We start from the raw sequence: 24,170 nt of genomic DNA, 5'->3' as shown, positions 1-24,170 counted from the left end.
TAAAGTGCCACCTGTATTTTGTAGGTTTTGTTAAGAAAGCTCAATAATATAGGAAGTAGTGCAAAACAAATAATTGTACTTACAAGTAAAGAATTAGTGAATGACAATCTATGGTCCTTCTTCCTTCCTCCTTCCTCCACTGTATTGCCAATTTCTGCCTCATCTTCCTCCATATCTTCAGGTAGGTCATTTTCCAGTACAAACAACATTCCCCTACTCAGAGCTACAGTATGTTATGGAAAATGCAGCACATTGCTACAACTTCACACTCTATAACTGTAGCACAGGGAAGTGCTCCACCAGACCTGTCATGTCACCTGAAACAACTTTTCAAAAATCCATAGATTATTTCTATGACACATCTGGTGGAAGCATGGACCTTGTTATACAAGATCCCCATGGGTTTGAATGTATTGACTAAAGGCGTTAGGAACCAAAGTCTGAGGAAGAAGGCATCACCATCTGTAAGTAAATGGAAAATAGCACAGATTAATTCTGGGACAATTAATTGACAATAGTAATTAGGTGTAATATTTTTTAAAGTGTACTTACCGAGAAGTTATTCCATTTGTGGCTGCCTAGACTTCAGTAGTTCCAAGATGACAGAGGGCAAAATATGAAGAAATCAAAGGTACAGCCAAGGTATTTAGCAACCAGATTGGGATGAGAAGTGAAGCATCACAAATGAGCTTGATGTTAATGGTATGTAATAATTTGCGGTTTCTGTACATAGCTTCATCCCTATGTGGAGGCACTACTGCTATAGGTGTGCAGTCCATAGCTCCCAGAACATGCGGCTAGTGTGCTACCTAATACACTTTTTGTTTGGTGTCAGTAATAGCTTGTTGATCCTGCTGGAATGTAATTAAACTTTTCATTGTAGAGAGCCATGCCCTCAATATCAGACATATTATACCCTGAAATGACCATGGAGTACAGTACAATGATGTAGAACTGCTAGTAATTTGACCATTGGAGGGATAGATGTTCTAATAGTTATTTTAGGCTCTAACTCAGCCTGAATAAAATAAAATATATCAATGATAATATGAGGCGGTACCTTCGTATTACTTTATTATCAGACATGCCAAATACATGAACTCTAGCCCTATAAACAAAGTTAGGTTTGAGGATATTCTCCACTAAGCCTGATATTTGTTCAGTGAGTGTATCCATACCTGTTATAATTGGTCTGCCGTTGTTTCCTGGTTTGTGAATTTTGGGTAGCAAGCAGAAGACCCCAACTCCTGGGTTGCAAGGTACTAGTTGCTTCAATTGTGGTTGCAGGTGGTTAGGGAATGATTTGATGAGATCCATGAGTTGCTTTGTATATTCCTGGGTTGGAGCATGCGTGAGTTCCTTGTAGTAGGTGTTGTCTGTGAGTTGTCTGTTGCCTTCTTCTGTGTATTTATTTGTGTTCATAAGCACCACTGCACCTCCTTTATCTGCTGGTTTGATGGTAATGTTGTGGTTGTTTTGCAGTTCCTTGATTGCAGATCTCTCCATGGGGGGATAGGTTGTGCATTGTTTTCTTCTGCTGTGCTGATGCTAGTGATATATATAATATCTTTTTTTTTCTTTAAATATTTTTTTTTCATTTTTTTTGTACATTATGTGATTCAAGTAAGTAAAAAAATACTTGCATCAGTATACCCAATGTATGAAACAATCTGTCTGACAAGGACCACAAATTAAAGACTTTGTAAAGGACATTACATGTCATATAAAGTACATGAGTTAGTGGCTGAATATCTCTGCTAGAATTTAGTTTGCATCTGGTTTGCAAATGTTATTCTAATATTAACACACTGTATGCTACAGACATAACTGTCTACTCTATACACAGTAGTGGCTATATACTATACACTATATAGCCACTGACAGAGCATTAATGTAGCCACAAAAAAACAAATGTTGTTTTGTTATGTCAAGTTCTAGTAAGATTCCCACATACCGTCTGACAATAATTAGCAAAGAGCTGTTGGTACATCTGTCTTTTAATGTGAATCCTGTCTTGCCTTAGATTTTATTTAGCATTCATGTTCCTCATACTCAATAAAAGTATTTTGTGAGATATTATTTATACCGCTTGTTGTTAATTTCTGAAATTTCTATGAAATCTCATTTTAAAAATGGCTATCCTCCCTACTGAGATCCAGCAATAGAGGCCTCCATGATTGCATTTGCATTATGTTTTGAGCATTTGTTTTAAGGCATGAAAAAATTTGAAATGTAATAGCTACGAAATGTCATAGGTGAGATACTATATCAAATATATACTCGGAAGAGTCTATTTACTTTTTTTTATGGAAGCATTAACTGGAGCTCCACAAGGAGGAGCCATGAGATCATTATATATATATGTTCATCCTTAGTATTTGTATCTATATCCAGAGAAATAGTTTCTTCACAAATTAATCTGGAAAAAAAATAAAGGCAGTAAATTCCTGCTGTACTTGTATGAAAATATAAATGGCTTATGATGCAGACGTTTTTTTTTCATACAAGGTATACTGTATGTGGCACAAGCTAATCTTAAATTAATCTTACAGAAAGAAGCAGCACCAATCTCAGGAGAATGGGGATGTACAGCCCAAATGTGCTACAGTATGTGAGCAGGAGGTGGAACTTTCGGCAGTAAAAGGGAGGAGTCACAGTACCAGTTAGTAAGAAACCATGTCATTTTCCTCCTGTACGTCCATTTTGGTTCTCTCACACTAATTATGGGGAGGAAAATAAACTTAAACAGAGGTATGCTCTTAAGGTAATAAAGGGAGGGCAGATCAAGGTCGTCTTTTTTAATCACTAGCCAAGGAGGGACAGCTAGTGAGTTGGGTGGAGCGTCGCGTTCCCACGTTATTCCTCGTGTGTAATATCAGTAAAGGCGTAACATTAGTGCCCATACATGTGTCCTGTGTATGTTTATAGGGTGGGCACAATTGAGGCTCCTCGAGCCATAGTTGGTAACATAGAGAAAGTGTAAGTGTGTAAATATTCACGCTTTTTGCATCAGAAAGATTAATGTATGTTTACTATTTATTGCAAAGACATTACGTTTTATAGACTTAGAAACATTGAAAGCTCATATATAACATTTGTATTACTTTTAGGTTGGTCTAGATTTCACTAGGAATTACGTTGTAATACAATTTTTACTTTCTTCAAACTTCTTTAGGAATTTAACATTCAAACCAGCACTTGCTAAGCTCCCTAGGTAACTGCCCAATGTTCAGATTCCACTCGTAGAACAGTTCATTGTATCTTGACAGTGCAATCCAAAGGGAAATAGTCAGAATCCGAAATAGAATTGGGAATACAACAAACATCACTGATCTATGTGAGATGTCAAACCCTGTCCAGAGAATAACATACAGGATATCAGAGCATGTGTATACATATAAAGGATGCATCTGACAATGAAAGATTAGAGATAGTGTGAAAGTTACAGTATCTGAGAAAAACTGTTGTAATGTAAAGGTTATCCAATAAAGTAAAAGCATAATGATTTCTAATTATTATTGGGCGTATAAAGCCTCAATACACATTATCATTGATTACAGTAAGTCATTTTAACAAATGGCATGTGGATTTAAAAAATAATTTCTAGCTGTTTGGTTTTAAGTATTTTAAGGCAAATCCAGATAACCAGAATACTAAAATCTCTGTACACTCACAGCTGATCACTAAAACGCCTTAACATATCTAGCAGGATATTTAGAACTGTAGTTTGAAGAAGAGAAAAATAGCTGATCAGATAGACTACCTTATTTTCAATATCTTATCTGTTCCTGTCCATATGATAGCAGTTTTGCTTTTTGCTTCCTGTGGGGCAACATCTGATGATTGGTACCGCAAAATGTCATGTAAATGCCTCATTGCTAAAGGTGGGATGTCACCCTGTCACAATGTTATGTTTCTGTATGTATTTTGTTACATTTTCTTGTATTGCTTATACGGATTTTCTTTTAGCCCTTTCTCCTAATGTGCATTGCTTTTTGTGTTCTAGCAGGAAATAATAATTTGAGGTTTTTATGCACTCTAGTTAGCCTAAGAGGGGGTTGGTCTAATGACCACTTACTAAATAACTTAAGGCGAACTGTGTGATCACAATCCAGACGCGGTTTTGTATTCCCATTTATGGTATATATATATTCCCAGTTTGGTATATAAAAAAGTAAGATCTGATAAAAGACATGCCTGGATGTCCATCACATAATTCACTTGGCATCATTTGACAGCTATATGTCAAGGAGAAGTAAAAGCACTCACTGTTTTAAGTGCTTTAAGATAAATAGGATTACCTATTCAGTACTACCACATCTGAATACTGTTTGTCATTTTACATTTTTGTTAAGTTCTGTACGTCAGAAAATCCTTACAAGTTTATTTTACCAAGTATCACGAGGCTTTGTTAACATACAGGAAAGATTTGTGTGGTAGAGGTTCAAACATGAGGTTCAATCCAGGTAAGGTGTTGGAAGTATGAATCTTCGGTAGGATGAAGATAGTGAACATATGGGAGTAATTGAGATGAGGATCAAGATATGGACTAATCTGTGTAATGAAGACATTTAAATGTTAGCATGTAAAACATGAATTTTGTTTGGTTTGGACATACTGTATGCATGGAAAGTCGGTGCCAAGGTGTGGCTAAAGAAGATGATTGGGCAAGGTATATAGTTCTTACTGCCAGCAACATAAGACTAAGCTTTTTTGTTGTTTTTATTTGCTACTATGTGTAGTTATTGCTTCAGATCATCCAACAAAATTGCACCCTTCACTGTTCATGTTCATTATTACAATGAGCTGGCAGCAGCAAACTGTATGTGCTATAGGTTGCAACTGGTACACATTAAATTAGCCCTAGTTAAATTGGTCATGATAAATGTGCTGGAACACTCTATGGTTGTTCTAAAAATATTGTATGAGTAACAAAAAGGCCTACAGTACCAAGCACATATTGTATTTCAAATAGTGTGTTTAAATAAGAAGTTAACGAATTCCAACACTCAGGCCAAGATTCACTGGGATCCATTAAATCTGAAAATAACACAATGTGACCTAAAACAGGAACTGAAGTGATTTTGCATTAGATGCTATAGGTTAAAACATTTATTTATGTAGATATTTTAAAAAAAATCAGTTGAAAACCATATTAAAATCCAATAAGATGTGCTTACCTTTCTTTGCTAAATCGTTATTAGGCTCATATTTCTCAATTAGCTGCTGCACTTGTTCTTGCTTTAATGGTGGGTAGAGAATTTCATTTAACCGTGGATCTCGCTGCTTAGAATTAATGAACTCTGCCATCTGGTCAACAGTGAGGCCTGGTTTACTTTTTGCACCACTGCAAGAAATAGAAAATAAGTAATGGTACGGTAATGTTGTACATTTCTAATGACCTTATCTAATGCATTGAAGACATCAACTATCCCAGGGGTGCTCATCTCCAGTCCCGAAGCCCCCATAGCAGGTCAGATTTTCAAAATATCCCAGCTACAGCATAGGTGGCTCAATCAGAGTCTCAGTCGAAGACCAAGCTTCTGAGCCAAGAGTGATGAAGCAGGGACTGGTTGAGCCACCTGTGCTGAAGCTGTGACTGATTGAGCCACCTGTGCTGAAGCAAGGATTGATTGAGCCATCTATGCTGACGCAAGGACTGATTGAACCACCTGTGCTGAAGCAGGGATATCCTGAAAACCTTACCTGTTGCGGGGCTTGATGACTGGAGTTCAGCCCCCATGAGCTATCCCCTCCCATATTATGCTTGTATTAAATACCTGAATATACCCCTATATAATCATTGCAGACTAAACCCATGGTCTTCAAGACTAACATTTCAGATGCCTAACATATATCTGGAAAACCATAACTTATTTGTAATCATTTTTTCATGTAATAAAAGCAGTTTGTGTACATTTGACTTTACATAATCACATGTACATCCTTCATTATAAGTGTTCTTCAGTTCCAACCCAAGGCCTTAAAAAAAGGCTTTCAGCATATTTCTTTCCTTGAAATGACTCTGATTTAATGGCATGGCTGGGTTAGCTTCTGGAAAGAATAACTGCCACCTAACCTACTGTACATACTATGCACTTTCACACCAATTTGAAATCCAACACCCTCCCACATACTGTAAACTAGTAAACTAAGCAATAATAAAATGGAATCAAAGCAAAAGCAGCAAATGTGGGCCCACCCAAGGTTGTACAGTATGTGTTTGTGCTTTGTGTAGAGGTGACAGATGACGCTCGTGAAGACTTTATGGTACAGTACCTTGCTCTAAATTTTGTTTTTCAGTGCATAGATTTCAATCCCTGATTGATTGACTGGTGTTGTTAAGGTAAGCTTAGGCGTGTTGTAATGATGATCTAACCTAATGATCTGTACAATTTTTATCATTCCACAAGAAGGTACTCTGAGGTTTCGTTTGTCTTTGACTAGTTTCAGTTTCCGTTGGTGCATCCTAATAAGGGAATTACCTGATTATAGAAGACTATACCCATGCTTATTTTCTGGTTTCTATTTACTCTAAAGCAGTTGGATTATTTGCTCTTGCATGCATTTGTACAGGCAGTCCTCGGTTAACCGCCCTGCAAACCGCCGTCAGATAGTGGACTGTCGGATTGCGGATCCAATGTGAATCCACGGCGGTGAGCGTCGGATAATCCGTTCCGCCGTCAGATAATGCATTACCTGGCGACGGATAACGGACCGTCGTATAGCGAGGACGACCTGTATATGAAAAGATTCCGCCGGTGAAGCCATATCTTAAATAAACTGATATATAAGTCATAGCTTTTCTGTATTTTCCTTAGACGCTGATGTGGTTTACTTGAGTGCCTGAAATAAGTACTTATTCCACTGTCAACATCACTGAGAGTATTGATCTCCCAGAAGTCAAAAAAGGAGAAAACAATCATGTTCAAGCAATGCAGAAAACACTGAAAGGTGTAATCCCTGTTGAAGGGGACTTGACCGCTTAAAGCTGTAGCTGAACACGCATTTGACAAACGGGAGTGCTATGGAAAAATCAAACTCCTCCTGTGTCTAACCTTTCCATGTTTATAAACTAAATATTAAAATATAAAAAATAACACTCACAAATGTCAATGTTTTGTCTAAATTCATTAAACACAGACATTGGTTCATTTTGGTCCCAAGTGTGGATGCACCGGTAATGTTTGAACAAATGCCAGCAATAGAGATGAGTGACTGTTTTCAAATCTGCTTTGGGAAATGTTCTCTGAAATATCGCAACCTTTTTGACATTTATGAGAACCCCTGTGGATGAGTCATTTACAGATGCAGCATGTCTCGATCCCATGATTTGACTTCTGCGCAATGAAATGCCTCATATTCTCATTTATCTTCTTCCACTATTTATTTTTTGCTCTGCTCGAGTTTTTCTATATCCTTAAACATTTTCCCATCATTCAAATGCTACATTGTTCACAGCATGTCCTTGATCTTAAAATCCAGAGGAGGATAAGGATAGTCAATGGCAGGGATGTGAAGCAGCCTATGTTTATGATGCTGTGTGAGCTGAGTGGCCCTGTTTTCATGCGAACTGCTCTCTGGAAAAATTACGGTACATTACCATAAAATGTGATGTGATAATGATAACTTGAACTCTTGCATCAAATACATTCTATTAAGTCATGAAGAACAAGTTATTGGATTTTAATTCTCTTTTCAGAAGATTTCTCTATGTAAACAATGAATCTTTCAATTCTAACAAATAAATATTCTGCTTAATTAATACGTTATGCAATATTGTAAAGTCGTCAACAAGACCTTTAATTGGCTCTTACAACTACTGTACAAAACAGATGAAAAAGAAACTATATTTTTTCTTACAACTCTGTAAAAATATTGTCAATCTCAGGTCGCGGGCATATGTTGTTTAAGAAGATTCTGTATGCTTCCGGAGTGAAGTCCTCTTGAGGAATTGAATCACTCTGTGGAAATAAGAGAAATGAAGAAATGAAGTAAAACAAAAATGCAATCTCCTGACTTTCAGTGCTCTTGTAAAAGCAAAAGATCTAAAAAGCATTACAATTTCCATTGATGTGTTTTTTTTCTGATTATATTGAAGTGACCAGTATCCATAAATATCCCCCAGAGTTCAGGCGGGGCAATTGGAATACGCTGTGTACAGTACCTTTACTGGCTTTACATATTAATATATATTGACACAAGAGGGGTAAGTACCACCACTGATTTGTAACTGAAATACACATCCTAGAGTTTAAGATCATTAACCCCTATAGTGATAGAGGAATCTATTGTACAGTGTGTTGTAGGTGGCAAATACAGAGCATGTCTGTCTTCATTATTGTACTTGATTTACCACAGTTCTCAGGAACCTGGGGGTTCCTGGCTCTAAAAACAGCATGGTTCAGTAGCAGAGGACCTCTTGGTTCCAACTACTGTATGTAGAATATAAATATATATATATATATATTTAAATTAATTAATTTATTTATTTTACAGCCATGATAGCTGCTTTAACATCATCAAAGGAGCTTGCGTTGTAATAAGTGGAGGGGGAAGATGAGGAGGGTGCTGGTATTCTGAAGATATATCATGTTAGCTTATCAGTGTTCTTTTAGAAGCGGATATCAAGAGAATGTTTAGTGTTCTGACGAAATACATTTGTAAAGAACTTGTAAATGCATGAAGTAGAGCAGGAGTGGCCAACTCCAGTCCTCATGGGCTACCAACAGGTCAGGTTTTAACAGGGTCGCCAACAGAAATCATGGGGCCCAGGACAAATGAAAGGAGCAGGACCCCCCTCCACGAACCCATAGCGCACCTACCGCAATTTTTTTATTTATCACGCAACATTTACTTAACTGTTTTCTTATTGTGATACAGAAAAAAACATTACAATGCAACCTATTTATTTTTGAGTGAGTGACTGGGTGGTGAGTGAGTGACTGAGTGGGTGAGTGACTGAGTGACTGAGTGACTGAGTGGGTGAGTGGGTGAGTGAGTGACTGAGTGGGTGAGTGAGTGACTGAGTGGGTGGGTGAGTGAGTGGGTGAGTGAGTGACTGAGTAAGTGAGTGAGTGGGTGACTGGGTGGGTGGGTGACTGGGTGACTGGGTGGGTGACTGGGTGAGTGGGTGGGTGACTGGGTGAGTTACTGGGTGAGTGACTGGGTGAGTGACTGGGTGAGTGACTGGGTGAGTGACTGGGTGAGTGACTGGGTGAGTGACTGGGTGAGTGACTGGGTGGGTGACTGGGTGGGTGAGTGAGTGAGTGACTGGGTGGGTGAGTGAGTGGGTGGGTGGGTGGGTGAGTGAGTGACTGGGTGGGTGAGTGAGTGACTGGGTGGGTGAGTGACTGAGTGGGTGAGTGAGTGACTGGGTGGGTAAGTGAGTGACTGGGTGGGTGAGACTGGGTGGATGTGAGTGACTGAGTGAATGAGTGAGTGACAGTGGGTGGTGGGTTACAGTGACAGGGTGGTGGGTGACAGTGACAAAGACTGGGTGGTGGGTGACAGTGACTGGGTAGTGGGTGACAGAGACTGGGTAGTGGGTGACAGGGACTGGGTGGTGGGTGACAGTGACAGAGACTGGGTGGTGAGTGACAGTGACTGGGTGGTGGGTGACAGTGACTGGGTGGTGGGTGACAGTGACTGGGTGGTGGGTGACAGTGACTGGGTGGTGGGTGACAGTGACTGGGTGGTGGGTGACAGTGACTGGGTGGTGGGTGACAGTGACTGGGTGGTGGGTGACAGGGTGGTGGGTGACAGTGTCTGGGTGGTGGGTGACAGTGACTGGCTGGTGGGTGACAGTGTCTGGGTGGTGGGTGACAGTGTCTGGGTGGTGGGTGACAGTAACTGGGTGGTGGGTGACAGTGACAAAGACTGGGTGGTGAGTGGTGGGTGACAGGGGGTGGTTAGTGACAGTGACTTGGTGGTGGGTGACAGTGACTGAGTGGTGGGTGACAGTGACTGAGTGGTGGGTGACAGTGACTGGGTGGTGGGTGACAGGGTGGTGGGTGACAGTGTCTGGGTGGTGGGTGACAGTGACTGGGTGGTGGGTGACAGTGTCTGGGTGGTGGGTGACAGTGACTGGGTGGTGGGTGACAGTGACAAAGACTGGGTGGTGAGTGGTGGGTGACAGTGACTGGTTGGTGGGTGACAGTGACTGGGGGGTGGGTGACAGTGACTGGGTGGTGGGTGACAATGACTGGGTGGTGGGTGACAGTGACTGGGTGATGGGTGACAGTGACTGGGTGGTGGGTGACAGGGGGTGGTGAGTGACAGTGACTGGGTGGTGGGTGACAGTGGCTGGGTGGTGGGTGACAGTTACTGGGTGGTGGATGACAGTGACTGGGTGGTGGGTGACAGTGACAGGGTGGTGGGTGAGAGTGACTGGGTGGTGGGTGACAGTGACTGGGTGATGGGTGACAGTGTCTGGGTGGTGGGCGACAGTGACTGGGTGGTGGGTGACAGTGTCTGGGTGGTGGGTGACAGTGACTGGGTGGTGGGTGACAGTGACAGAGACTGGGTGGTGAGTGGTGGGTATCAGTGACTGGGTGGTGGGTGACAGGGGGTGGTGGGTGACAGTGACTAGGTGGTGGGTGACAGTGACTGGGTGGTGAGTGACAGTGACTGGGTGGTGGATGACAGGGTGGTGGCTGACAGTGACTGGGTGGTGGGTGACAGTGACTGGATGGTGGGTGACAGGGTGGTGGGTTACAGTGTCTGGGTGGTGGGTGACAGTGTCTGGGTGGTGGGTGACAGTGACCGAGACTGGGTGGTGAGTGGTGGGTGACAGTGACTGGGTGGTGGGTGACAGTGACTGGGTGGTGGGTGACAGTGACTAGGTTAAGTGACGGGGTGGGTTGTGTGGGTGACTTACCTTGACTGGGTGGGTGCCTCTTCCCCCTTGCCACCGATGTCCCCTTGGCAGCTGACCCATTACGGGGGGGGGAGGTGGGTTCAGGGAAAGCACAGTGACTGGGTGGTGGGTGACAGTGACTGGGTGGTGGGTGACAGTGACTTGGTGGTGGGTGACAGTGACCGAGACTGGGTGGTGAGTGGTGGGTGACAGTGACTGGGTGGTGGGTGACAGTGACTGGGTGGTGGGTGACAGTGACTAGGTTAAGTGACGGGGTGGGTTGTGTGGGTGACTTACCTTGACCAGGTGGGTGCCTCTTCCCCCTTGCCCCCGATGTCCCCTTGGTAGCTGACCCATTACGGGGGGGGGAGGTGGGTTCAGGGAAAGCACAGTGACTGGGTGGTGGGTGACAGTGACTGGGTGGTGGGTGACAGTGACTGGGTGGTGGGTGACAGTGACTGGGTGGTGGGTGACTGGGTGGTGGGTGACAGTGACTGGGTGGTGGGTGACAGTGACTGGGTGGTGGGTGACAGTGTCTGGGTGATGGGTGACAGTGACTGGGTGGTGGGTGACAGTAACTGGGTGGTGGGTGACAGTGACAAAGACTGGGTGGTAAGTGGTGGGTGACAGGAGGTGGTGAGTGACAGTGACTTGGTGGTGGGTGACAGTGACTGAGTGGTGGGTGACAGTGACTGAGTGGTGGGTGACAGTGACTGGGTGGTGGGTGACATGGTGGTGGGTGACAGTGTCTGGGTGGTGGGTGACAGTGACTGGGTGGTGGGTGACAGTGTCTGGGTGGTGGGTGACAGTGACTGGGTGGTGGGTGACAGTGACAAAGACTGGGTGGTGAGTGCTGGGTGACAGTGTCTGGGTGGTGGGTGACAGTGACTGGGTGGTGGGTGACAGTGACAAAGACTGGGTGGTGAGTGGTGGGTGACAGTGACTGGGTGGTGGGTGACAGTGACTGGGTGGTGGGTGACAGGGGGTGGTGAGTGACAGTGACTGGGTGGTGGGTGACAGTGCCTGGGTGGTGGGTGACAGTGACTGGGTGGGGGGTGACAGTGACTGGGTGATGGGTGACAGTGACTGGGTGATGGGTGACAGTGACTGGGTAGTGGGTGACGGTGTCTGGGTGGTGGGTGACAGTGTCTGGGTGGTGGGTGACAGTGACAGAGACTGGGTGGTGAGTGGTGGGTGACAGTGACTGGGTGGTGGGTGACAGGGGGTCGTGGGTGACAGTGACAAGGTGGTGGGTGACAGTGACTGGGTGGTGAGTGACAGTGACTGGGTGGTGGATGACAGGGTGGTGGCTGACAGTGACTGGGTGGTGGGTGACAGTGACTGGATGGTGGGTGACAGGGTGGTGGGTGACAGTGTCTGGGTGGTGGGTGACAGTGTCTGGGTGGTGGGTGACAGTGACAGAGACTGGGTGGTGAGTGGTGGGTGACAGTGACTGGGTGGTGGGTGACAGTGACTGGGTGGTGGGTGACAGTGACTGGGTGGTGGGTGACAGTGACTAGGTTAAGTGACGGGGTGGGTTGTGTGGGTGACTTACCTTGACTGGGTGGGTGCCGCTTCCCCCCTTGCCCCCGATGTCCCCTTGGCAGCTGCCCCATTACGGGGGGGTGGAGGTGGGTTCAGTGAAAGCACTGGAGGGGGGCGCACGGAAGGTGGCCTTGGGGGGCGCATGGGAGGTGGGCAGCTGGGGGGGCGCACGGGAGGTGGGCAGCAGGCGGGGGCGTGAGATGCCGTGCGGTTGCAGCATTCTCCACAGCTGCTGCTGGGTTGGTGCGTGGGAAGTGAGCTCTGGGGGTGGGGAGCAAGGCTGGCAGGCAGCTGCAGCATCCCCCGCAGCTGCTGCATGGGGCAGGAGGCACACGTGGGGATGCAGGGTTGGCGCTTCCCCCCTCCGTCCCACGTTGGGAGCGTGGGTGAGGGGGGGTTCGAGGAAGTGAGGGGGGGAGCGGGCCAGGCCAGGCCCACAGGCAGGGTCCACAGGCAGCAGGCAGGACACCCTGCGGGACCTCGGCACTGCGCATGCGCAATCACCACCATTTTTTTTTTTTACTTTTTTTTTCATATAATGGCCAGGGCCGCACCCCCTGACTCACAGGCCCGGTTTGCCTGTGCCTTTTGTCCCCCCCTGTTGGCGGCCCTGGATTTTAAGGATATCCCTGCTTGAGCACAAGTGGCTTAATCAGTTTCTGCTTCAGCACAGGTGGCTCAATCAGTCCCTACTTCAGCACGGGTGGCTCAATCAGAGGCTCAGTCTTCGAAGGTGGCCTTTGAGGATTGGAGTTGGTCACTCCAGAAGTAGAGTGAAACAGTGCAGGATACAGGCATACCCCGATTTAAGGACACTCACTTTAAGTACACTCGCGAGTAAGGACATGTCGCCCAATAGGGAAAGGGCAGCTCACGCATGCGCTTGTCAGCACATCCCGAACAGCAATATCGGCTCCCTACCTGTACTGAAGCTGTGCGCAAGTTGGGAGACCATAGAGCCTGTTACAAATGCTTTAGTTACATCCGTTATGCACGTATATGACGATTACAGTACAGTACATGCATCAATAAGTGGAAAAAAGGTAGTGCTTCCCTTTAAGTACGCTTTCGCTTTACATACTGTACATGCTCCGGTCCCATTGCGTACGTTAATGCGGGGTATGCCTGTAGTAAGTTCCAGAGGTGCAATACAGCCCAGAAGCATGGGAGAATGGCAGGAAAACGTTTCCATGGAGGAGTATGTTTTTGGCAGATTGGAGAGAATGCATGGGGGGGGGAGATGGGTGGAGGGGAGAGGGGGCGGGGGAGGTGTAGATATAGTATATAGAGAAGAAGTCTGAGATTTAGTTAGAGACAGTGTAGAGCTTTGTGCTGTAAGTGAGGATAGTATTTTGAACTTGATTTTATAACACATTAGGTAGCCACTGATGGAATTTGCATGGTGGAGCAGGAGAGAAGAATAGTCCATGAAAGACTAGCTTAGAATATACTGGAATAGGATAGGTGAGAGACAGAAAGTTCAGTAAGCAGAAAGTTTACAGTAGTCAGGACAGAATATTATGAGTGAAAAAGTTAAGATTTGGTTGATACAGGGGTGAGGGAGATTGGGTGATAGTAGGAAGTAGAGGCCGGATCGAGAGAAGGTCTTTTTTTGTTGGTTTTTTTTTACCATGGGTCTGATGAAGGCATGTTTGAAAGATGAGGGTAATGGTGAACTGCTCAGAGAAAGCTTGAACAAGTCGGTACGTTAACGGAGGTTAGAAAGAATAGATTGCAATGGAGAAGTTGTAGGGGGAAGAAGAGAGAAGATAGGAGGACAGGGGAGAATATACTGCAAGGGAGCAGAACTATGTGCTTAGCAAATTCAATCACATTTACTATTTGTATTAATGTGCTACAAGCAGCGGTGCGCAAACTGGGGGCGCGCCCACCAGGGGGGCAGGAGATTATTCGGGGGGGGGGGGGGGCGCGTGTAGTTGCAGTGGCCCCGCACTCTTCCCCAAGATATTTAATGTAATGCCAGATCGTGTGAGACCCCTGCAACACTCCCCTTACCTTGTTTCAGCCGGCTGTGTGACACGTCACCATGGCAACGTGGCATCAAATGCCGCCGCGGGGCTATGTGACGTGACGTCACATGCGTCAAATGATGCCGCGGGTCACGTGACAAGGCGTCACGTGACCCAGCAGCGTCATTTGATGTGGATGTAAGGTGGGGGGGGCCTTACGGAGGCAAGCTAGACAGGGGTGCGCAGCAGGAAAAGTTTGCGCTCCCCTGTGCTACAGTAACTAATAAGGCTAACAATATTCCACTTTGTTTCTTTTTTTCCCCATAGATCATCATTCCTTACATTTGCTTCTTGACTATTTAGTCAAACTAAATGGAAGGAAAAAGAACCATAAAAGTAATTTCCTAATTGTAAACTGGAGAAAGCAGCTTACAGATTGTATGCTTTTTAAAAAAATGAGTTGTACTTCTTAGTGAGATTACAACATATATATTTCATGATCTTTAACGTGATATGCAACTATAGCCAGGAAAAGGAATTATTCAGTATCTAAGACGGTCTGCGGTTTGAAAGTTAGTCAGGTAGATCAAGAGACCAGCAAAGGAAATGGAAAGCCAAGGAAATAGATTATATCATATGACTAATTGAAGGGGAAGTTACTCAGTTATTTTTACAGTAATTCAAAAGTAAACAGATCATCCATCAATCTCTTGCAAATGGCAGATTATGGCGGTGTCCTAAATAGTTCATCTAAAAACATACAGTTTACGAGGTGAAATAATAACCGAGTCCACACGTAATTCAGTGTTTTATAGTAGGCCTCTCCCATTTGAATTCAAATGGGGACAGTTAATAGCTGTTTTATTAATCTTACTTAATTGTAATCAAACTTCATCAACAGCCATTTACTGGAGACCAAATTACGTATCCTTTTATTTTCTCTCCCATTGTACTGTATCTAACTTTTTTCAAAATAAAAATGATAGACTAAAGTAAAGTTATTAATGAAATGCTGCTTCCTGGTCAAAATGTTGGGCAATAATTGTTCTGAAATGCCTAGAAATGTTGGCACCTCACCACATTTAAATTAGATGTTCTGCTCCTGCACCACACACAAACACGTTCCACCCTCTACCTCCTCCTGCCAGACGACGATAAAAGGAGAGAAAAGGCCCTGGGCCACAATAGTAATATCCCTGTGCAGGGAATGGATACTTGAGACCACACCTTTACTTCCAACTTCCAGGCCACGGCATTTCACCTTTTAAACTGCTACTGTAGCTCTCCTGTAATCTGTTTCTGGGTGGTAACCCAGATTCTGACCAGGGAGAGGAATCATTGGTACTGTACCCGGTTCCAAGATTCAATGTTGCTGATTGAAACCATGGAAACCCCACACAGACCCGGTCTAGCACCGGTACCAGGAATCTCAGACCAGAAATTATGACACCGCAGACCAGGTCCCTGGTACCCTTTTTCTTGGCAATCCACATCTAGCACCTGGGACTGGTGGACATGGTCCTGGTGAACCTGCAGCGATCCCCAACTCCCAGTGCCATCTGCTTCATAAGCAGTACCACCGCAACCAGCACCAGTAAGGTGACTGCCCATCCTCCCCCAAACTATCATGGAGCAGTGCTTATGTATTATGAGGGGGAGAGGGGAGGAGGGATAAGGCTAGGTGTGGAGTCCTCAATAAAAAAAAACATACATTGAACCTATTTTTAAAACCTATTATACTAATAGTCACCTAGGGACTTCAACTCCTCCAGCAAGGGCATTATTGGCCAGTAATGCACTATTCTTCAGGGATTATTACTTAAAAATAATGAATGTGACATATGTAATGGTTATTGACTGCGACGTCTTTTGAATTATTCACATGAGAGGGACCTAGCTAAAACCCGATGGCTGAATGAATGCAAATTTTTCACTGCTTCGTGGCTGAGAAACAACAGGGGTATATGTAACAAGTGTTGCAAACTGAAGCATTGCTCCAGAACTAGTGCAAATTGCATTGTTTGAACACTGCACGACTGCGTCAATATATCAAGGTGCTTTGCTGCAAATTGTTTCACTGGAGGAGAGGGATTATTGGAGAACTTGCTGTTGGTTTAGGTGGCATTCATCTCTGATCCAGAGAGATACCATATGCAAAAAAAGTAAAAAGCAAGATTAACAAGATTTACATGTTGAAGACGCAAATTGACTCACATACAGATATTTACACCATTTTGATACATATCCTCCTGTGTCTTCAGGTATATATTGTGAGAGGATTAGTTCATGTTCAGGAACATGTTTAGTTAACATTGTCAGTTAATATTTTGTTTCAAAGTAGCATAAATAAAAAAACTGATTTGAAACTGAGCCCAAATAAAGACAAATACTAAAATCCTATTAACTACAAATTAATTTAACCAAAATACAGATGTTAAAAGAAAATCTGACTATCATTGGTTTGTATTCCTGGAAAAACCATGATTTCTACAAAACATACAAAATGAAAAGTTATTTCCTAGTACTATTTTGGGCTTTAAATGATCAAGTTTCATTAAAAAAAAAGTATTTTCACTTGATCTGTTTTTCCTAGAAACTACAGTATGCTTTGCAAAGTCAATCTACAATACGATCATCATACAAGGCACTTCTTCGCATTTGACTTCTTTTAAAGTTTGTTATCTATACTATAATTGTAAGTTGGACTCCGTTTGTTTGTTTCTTTGTATGTCCGAAGCATCGAAATCTCAGAAACGGCACCACGTTGCACAAGGAAACTTTCATTGGACATTCTGTTGCGGATTTGTAGGTCAACACAACTATTTTGAGCTTCCAATGTGACTCACCTCCCAAATAATGGACATTCTAAGTTTCCCTCGGCTGTCCAGCAAAAATGTTGGAGCAGGAGCGGGGTGGGGGGGGCGGGGAGGGGGGCGCGTGGCTACTAAGGGAAGGGGCGTGTCCTTGCCTGGATCGGGGCTGTGTATGTGTGTGTCTGTGATGTGAGATGTGCGGGGGAGATGTGCCAGCTAGCATAGGGAGATGTGCCAGCTAACATAGGGAGATGTGCCAGCTAGCTGGGGGAGATGTACCAGCGGGAGAAGGGGGTGGACATGTGACGGCAGTGGGGGGAGATGTACCAACGGGCGGGGGGGAGATGTGCCAGCAGAGAGGGGACATGCCACAGTAGCACGGGGAGATATGCCGCCAGTGGTGGGGAAGTGGGGGGGTGGGGACATGTTCCGGCAGCGGGGGGGAGACACACACAGACAGACAGACACACACAGATAGAGACAAATCTCACCCGCACTACATCCAGCATTGGGGGGGGGGGCAGGGGGGCGGGGACATGTATTCAATATTACATTCCCTGGGCGAAGCCGGGCACAAAAGCTAGTTGTAGATAAAGCTAACTATGAACACAATCTGTTACTTAAAAAGAGCAAAGTCATAACATAGCATAACTTCTACACATACATTTTTTGCTACCGAAAATATTATGGTCTTCATTGAAGTGTTTTAATATCCTTATATTTACTTAATGGGAGGAGAGAATAACATACTGTAAGACATAGCATTACTATCTTCACAGGAAGAAAACACTAGAAATGCTTTTTTTTTTTTTTTGTTCCTGTTTTTTCCACGTGTAACTCAATTGTCGAGCGAGTAAAATGTATTATGCAGCATGTGTGAGATACTTACTCTGCCAGATGGAAGACAACAAGCCTCTAATGCAGTTTCCACTCGTTTCCTATCAGCAGAAAATAGGCGGTATATGCTGCATTAAGAGGAATAAACATAGGTATTTTATTTATTTTTGCCATGTTAGAGTGAACAAGCAGAGTAAAGGTTTGTGGACTATACAATGAGCCTTGCATATAAGGGAGTCTCGGTTAAGTTTCATGCAGTGACAGGACATCGCATCATGTCTCTTTAGTGAAAGTACAATTAACCTCTTTAGTCTTGGAGAAATCGGTGACATGTTGCATTTAGAAACAATAGATTACATCAGGGGTGCTCAACTTCAGTCTTCAAGCTCCCTCAACAGGTCAGGTGTTCAGGCTATCCCAGTGTCAGCACAGGTGGCGCAATCAGAGGCTCAGTCTTTGACTGAGCGTCTGATTGCGCCACCTGTGCTGAAGCAGGGGCTATTGAGTCACCTGCGCTGAAGCAGGGATATCCTGAAAACCTGACTTGTAGGGGGAGGGGGCCCAGAGGATTGGAGTTGAGCACCCCTAGATTACATGATCCTGAAAAGTCAATTGTCCCATTTCTATAAAATGTAAAATCAGCATGGAGCACAGAAAATGCTTACGCTTATTAAATCATTCAATGCTCGGTGGGTCAGCAATGCCTGGCTCTGTAATGTGTTGTTGTTCACTCCATTGTGGAATTGAAGTTCTTAGGAGACACAATAGTGCTCAGATATTCTAATACATACAGTATATGGAAATTGTACTTATTCTTGTTATTAAAGCAGCTTAGCAAGTCCATGGAACTCATTGGAAAATTGTTTTCCTCTGAATGTTATGAACAGAGACAAATGTACATTTATTTTGAGTGTCACTTTCATTGGCTAAAAAATAAGAAAGTGACACCAGGGACATATATAAATATATATGAAAACAAACAGACAGAAATCCCAAATAGAGCACTCACAAATGTGCATAAAGCATTATACATTTATTGATAACAACATAATTAAAACCACAAAATTAAAACACACACACATATATATACATATATATACAGTATATAGAATCATTTTGTATATCATTCCTGGTGTGCTGTCTCCTCATTACTGGACTCCAATCTGGTAATATCTCCATTATTCTTACCTATGGGATTAACATCTGGATTTTTCATTAATACAGGGTGCTGGTTGTTGCTTTGCATTATATATATATATATATATATATATATATATATATATATATATATATATATATATATATATATATATATATATCTTAGAAGCTACACTTCTAAGCTTAGAAGCTATATAGCTTAGAAGCTACACTTAGAAGCTAGCTGTTAAGAACTCAACTTACAACTAGTACTGTAGCTGCAAAATCAGATACTGTTAGACGGAAGAGGTATAAGTTAGCAGGTAACTAACTATTCTATAGAAGGAAAATAATTATAAGTATGGCGAATCATGGATAAGTCTGATTAATTTGAACAACCGTGAGCTTTCTATTAAGATCAGCACAACATAACATAACGTGGCACCCTTCGCAAATAATACTATATCCAAGGTTTCATGCAGAATGTAGTTTTGCAACAAACACAATGTGTTCCTAAAATGTTATGTAACGGGTATTCCCCCCCCCCAATCGCAGATATAGTGGGGGGTGCAAGGAACATACGGTGTTACCATAGGTGTGGTGCGTTACCTGTTGGCTCGCAGGAGGGCTGAGCTTCCGCCACGGGGAACCTGGGGCAATTATACTAGGGGTAACCACTTACTCAATTCAGCGCCTCCACCTGCGATGGCTCCCACCAGAGGGGGAGTGGTTCCTCGCAGGACAATCAATAATACCATACACAGTGATTTATATAACTAAGGACTTTACTAACGAATAATAATGATAACCTGTGTCTCTCTCACGGTGAGACACTAACAGTGACGTCTCGCAGGACGATTCCCAAACACTAGGTGATCCCACCCAGTGTCCCAAGAACCCCACCCAATGTCCCGTACTCCTACAGAGATAGTCAATGGGTGACTGCGCAGTCACTAAGAACCTCTAGGCCTGTTGGTGCACATGTGATGGTATAATACCTGCCGAGCACTCCGGTGCTCGGGTCAGCAACAAACTTCTCAAAGGGTCAGACGTGTGATGAATCCGTCTGATCCAACCGAACTCCTTGCACGTGCGGACCGCTTCACAGGAACCGCAGCGTCTGCTGTGTCCCTGTCTAATCTAAATGGTACTAACGTGACAGGAACCCTAACCTAGGGCCTGTCCCTGTAGTACAGCAACCTGTAGTGGCTTGGGGAACTCCTAGGGCCTGCAGGGGTAATGACCTGTCCCACTCCCCCAACTACCCAAGTCCCTTCGGTAAGTGATCTGGAATGGACTAGAGTACTCTTCCATGCAGTACTTGGGCGTCTACCTACTGTTGGCTAGCCTAGTGCAGATCCTCTCCAGAATTCCTGCTCTCAGTTACCAGTTTATCCCTTCAGGCATCCTACCCCTAGCGCTACCTCAAGGTGACTAGAACAGCTATAGCCCTTCTCCAGACCCACTACTCTCTGACTAGTCCCAGCGCCTACAGCAGCAAGCTGTAGCTCACTGGAGGTTGGCAGTCAACGTGCTGCGCAACAAGGTGCCTGCCTGTCAGACCTCACGGCACTGACAGCCGTGACTCTGACAATGCAGCACTACACTAAGGGCAGCGTCCCTATCTTGGGCCTCCCTCAGCAATTACCCACTAACCTAGTGGGGAGTTGGGGCCTACCTGGGGTGTGGGTACCTATGGGGTGCAGGAGCTGCTCTCGCTCCCCGCACCTTACTTCCCTACAGCTCCCACTAATGTAAGTGGCAGGGTCCCTAACCCGAGGGCTGCCCCTGGCAACACTCACCTTACTGGGGAGCTGAGCTATCTCGAGCCCTGGGGGTGCTGGCCTAGTACAGGGAGTCCCTGACTCCTGTACCCTACCTCCTTCCCTGGGCTGCTCCGGTCTCTGACTGATCTAACGTGCTGCAAGCCCGCCAAATGTATCTCTTTTCTCAGGGGTCTCCTAAGCCCTATTGGCTCCCTGGGGTCACATGGGGCTCGCAAAGGCTCTGGGGATATGTAGTCCCAGCTCAGAGCCTTCCCTGGTAGGCTAGGGGTTCGCGGGCTTTTCCCTACCTTCACTGCGCTTGCGCAAGCTTTCCCGGGCTGCCTCGACCTTCCCTCAGCTCTCCCTGCTCTCGCGCGAGCTATCCCTGTCTCGGGGGCTGTCCCTGCGCCTACGCATCCCTGCGCATGCGCAACAGTATCCTCAATGGCGGCGCCCTGCTTGGCCGGCCGCCGGGACCTTAGAGACGCGATCGCGGCCTTAGCAACCGCCCGATCGCGTCCCCGGCAACCGGCCGCAGGCAGGAGAAGCCGCGCTGCTCCCTGCTCCAGCCCCCACCCTTGGAAGCAGCCGTCGGGTCTGTCGGCACCCGCGACCGAGCTGCTCAAGGGGAGGGGGGTCTCCAGGAGCCACGGGAGCTCCAGGCTACACTCTCCCCCTGGTGAAACTCCAACGACCTCGCTTGGATGGCAGACATAACCTGGTACACAGTTATACAATGAAAATGCAGGGCATATGTACAACCTATCACTGGTGACTTTAGACATCAGGTTACAATACAGTTCACATACCATACCCGAGGCCAGCTGAGCGTCAGCTGTTTGCTGAGACCATTCGTGGGGTGCCCCTAACTGATCAAGTGGGGGTACCTCACTTTTGCGTCCGTGAGCCTCCCCCAGAAAAATTTCTTGAAGAGCACACCGGAGGGCAACAGTCACTGGTTCCTCGCTACTTCCTCCCCCTGGTGGAAGGAGTAGCACCATGTCTCTGAAGCAGACCTTTACCCGGTCACCCGTGGCATGGATGCGGTAGACCAGGCGGCCAGGACCTTTTCCGCGGTCCACTACTTGGCGAATGGCACGCTCCCTTTTGGGCTTAAGGGAGGCAATTTTTACTAAATCCCTCGCCACACAGTCCTTGTCCCTACGTACTTGCGAGGCTTCCGCTGGGAAGCGAGCAATGGACAATGTCTCTTTCCTCAAAGTCTCTGTTTCACCTGGCAGGGGGTAAAGGGTAGATACCTTACCACTGTGGTGATTCACGGTAGCCAACAGGTCCTCGGGGACGCTGTCAGTTCCCACCTCGGCTGTATCGGGACCTGTCCCCGGCACTTCTGGGACAGTCCACTTACTGGCTTGAAACTCGGGAGCGTTGGATCCCGGTCCTGGGACCATTTGAGTCGGAGCGCACGGGCTCACACTCGGTTCAGGAGCCGTAACTCTGACCTTTTTCACGGCCACCTCCATCGGAGCCTGTGGGGGGCAAGGGGGTTCCTTACCACTCTGCTGGCTTGCAATGGTTTTCTCTTCTTGTGGAACACTGTCAGGTATCTGCGGTGCTTCACCTGACACCACGACAGAGCTGACTGTTCTCTTCAACTGAACGGTAGGTGGTAGATACTGGTCCACTCGCATGGCGGAACAGCTTTCTTCTAGGGGGAACACCTCCCCCTGTGATTCCTCTGTCTCACTGCTGGGGTGGTTCGCCGGTAGGCGCATCGCCACCGATGGTTCGTCCTTTTCCGTAGCTGGCTGGGCCTCAGTTCTTCCCGCTTGGTTGCAACAGGGAACCAGGGCAGCCTTGTCTGTCAGCTCCTCCACCTCCGTGGTTGAGGTAGAGCAAGTAACAGCATCTTCATCTCTGTGTTCTGCCATCTGAGATTCCTGCTTGGGATCTGGGACTGTAGACTGCAGCAGCACAGGCTTTAGAAACTGTGCCCCGCAGCTGGCACACTTGGGGCCCCAGGTCTGTTTGCCACCTGGGAAGTCACACTGATTACAAACACATCGTATACACCCCTCGTCCTCCACCACGGCCACCCGATATTCTATTGGTAGCCTAAAATGGTTAAAGTCCATACCACCAGATAGACTCAAGTCCTTTTGTAGGCACGGGCACACCAGAAAGGATATTTTCCCTCCTTTAGACCGCCATGCTCCATATAAATGAGGGTGTATTTCTCTGCACTCTGTACTGTTTTTAATGGGAACAGCAGTTGCTGATCGCTGTTCACTGAGCTTGCTCCCCCTGGTGGAATGTAAAGGAGGGGCTCGCTCTATCACTGAGTCACTCACATTGCGGGGGCGGAGCTCTGGTTTTCCCGCCAGTCCCGGACGGATTTCTGCAACACAATTTGGTGCAGGCTTGCAGTCAGCAGCACATGTGCTCTCCTGCTTTGGCGGGAGACGCCATTTTAGGTGTGACTCCCTTGATGAGGGAGCCTCCATTTTGATCACAGTTCTGGTAATCTCACTAAGGCTCTCTGAGTATGCAAGAGGGTAGCCTTCTGGTGGGGCCTCTGGGAAATGCAAGGTCAGAGGGACATTTTCCTGGCATATTTCCTGATCCGTTACTAGCCATAGTCTACAACACTGGTCAGTGGGGTCGTACCGGTGCTCTATCCTCTTCCACCCTTGGTCTATGCCCAGGAGTCTCCCTAGAGCCTCACAAATTTCCCTCAACTTCACGGCACTACTGGGAACATCCCCTACTACTAGCACATGTCGCGGGGATACTTCTGTCCTCTTGGTTCGTTCGTGGGCCTCATGGCTTGCAGGCCCAAACATGGTGAAAAAATCTAAATTGGCCAATTTGGAAAAAATGAAAACAGGGCACCCCAGGTCTATCTCAGCAGCGCCTCCAAATGTAACGGGTATTCCCCCCCCCAATCGCAGATATAGTGGGGGGTGCAAGGAACATACGGTGTTACCATAGGTGTGGTGCGTTACCTGTTGGCTCGCAGGAGGGCTGAGCTTCCGCCACGGGGAACCTGGGGCAATTATACTAGGGGTAACCACTTACTCAATTCAGCGCCTCCACCTGCGATGGCTCCCACCAGAGGGGGAGTGGTTCCTCGCAGGACAATCAATAATACCATACACAGTGATTTATATAACTAAGGACTTTACTAACGAATAATAATGATAACCTGTGTCTCTCTCACGGTGAGACACTAACAGTGACGTCTCGCAGGACGATTCCCAAACACTAGGTGATCCCACCCAGT

At 45.7% G+C, this 24,170-nt stretch overlaps 1 protein-coding gene across 2 annotated transcripts in view; it reads right to left on the bottom strand.

Annotated features, from left to right (window-relative positions):
• The window catches only part of PLCB1 (phospholipase C beta 1), an 810,170-nt gene that overhangs the window by 286,137 nt on the left and 499,863 nt on the right, over nt 1-24,170 (bottom strand). For both annotated transcript variants that reach the window (XM_075596018.1, XM_075596020.1), the window contains exons 7-9: nt 18,076-18,151; nt 7,864-7,964; nt 5,181-5,347 (exon numbers count right to left, since the gene is read on the bottom strand). In XM_075596018.1, coding sequence (XP_075452133.1) covers nt 5,181-5,347; nt 7,864-7,964; nt 18,076-18,151 — 344 coding nt within the window. The remainder of the gene's footprint in view (nt 1-5,180; nt 5,348-7,863; nt 7,965-18,075; nt 18,152-24,170) is intronic.

The sequence above is a fragment of the Ascaphus truei genome, chromosome 4 (assembly GCF_040206685.1).
Source record: "Ascaphus truei isolate aAscTru1 chromosome 4, aAscTru1.hap1, whole genome shotgun sequence".
NCBI classification, from domain to species: domain Eukaryota; kingdom Metazoa; phylum Chordata; class Amphibia; order Anura; family Ascaphidae; genus Ascaphus; species Ascaphus truei.
Note: the sequence above shows the minus strand (reverse complement) of the source record. Positions and strands in the feature narration are given on the sequence as shown.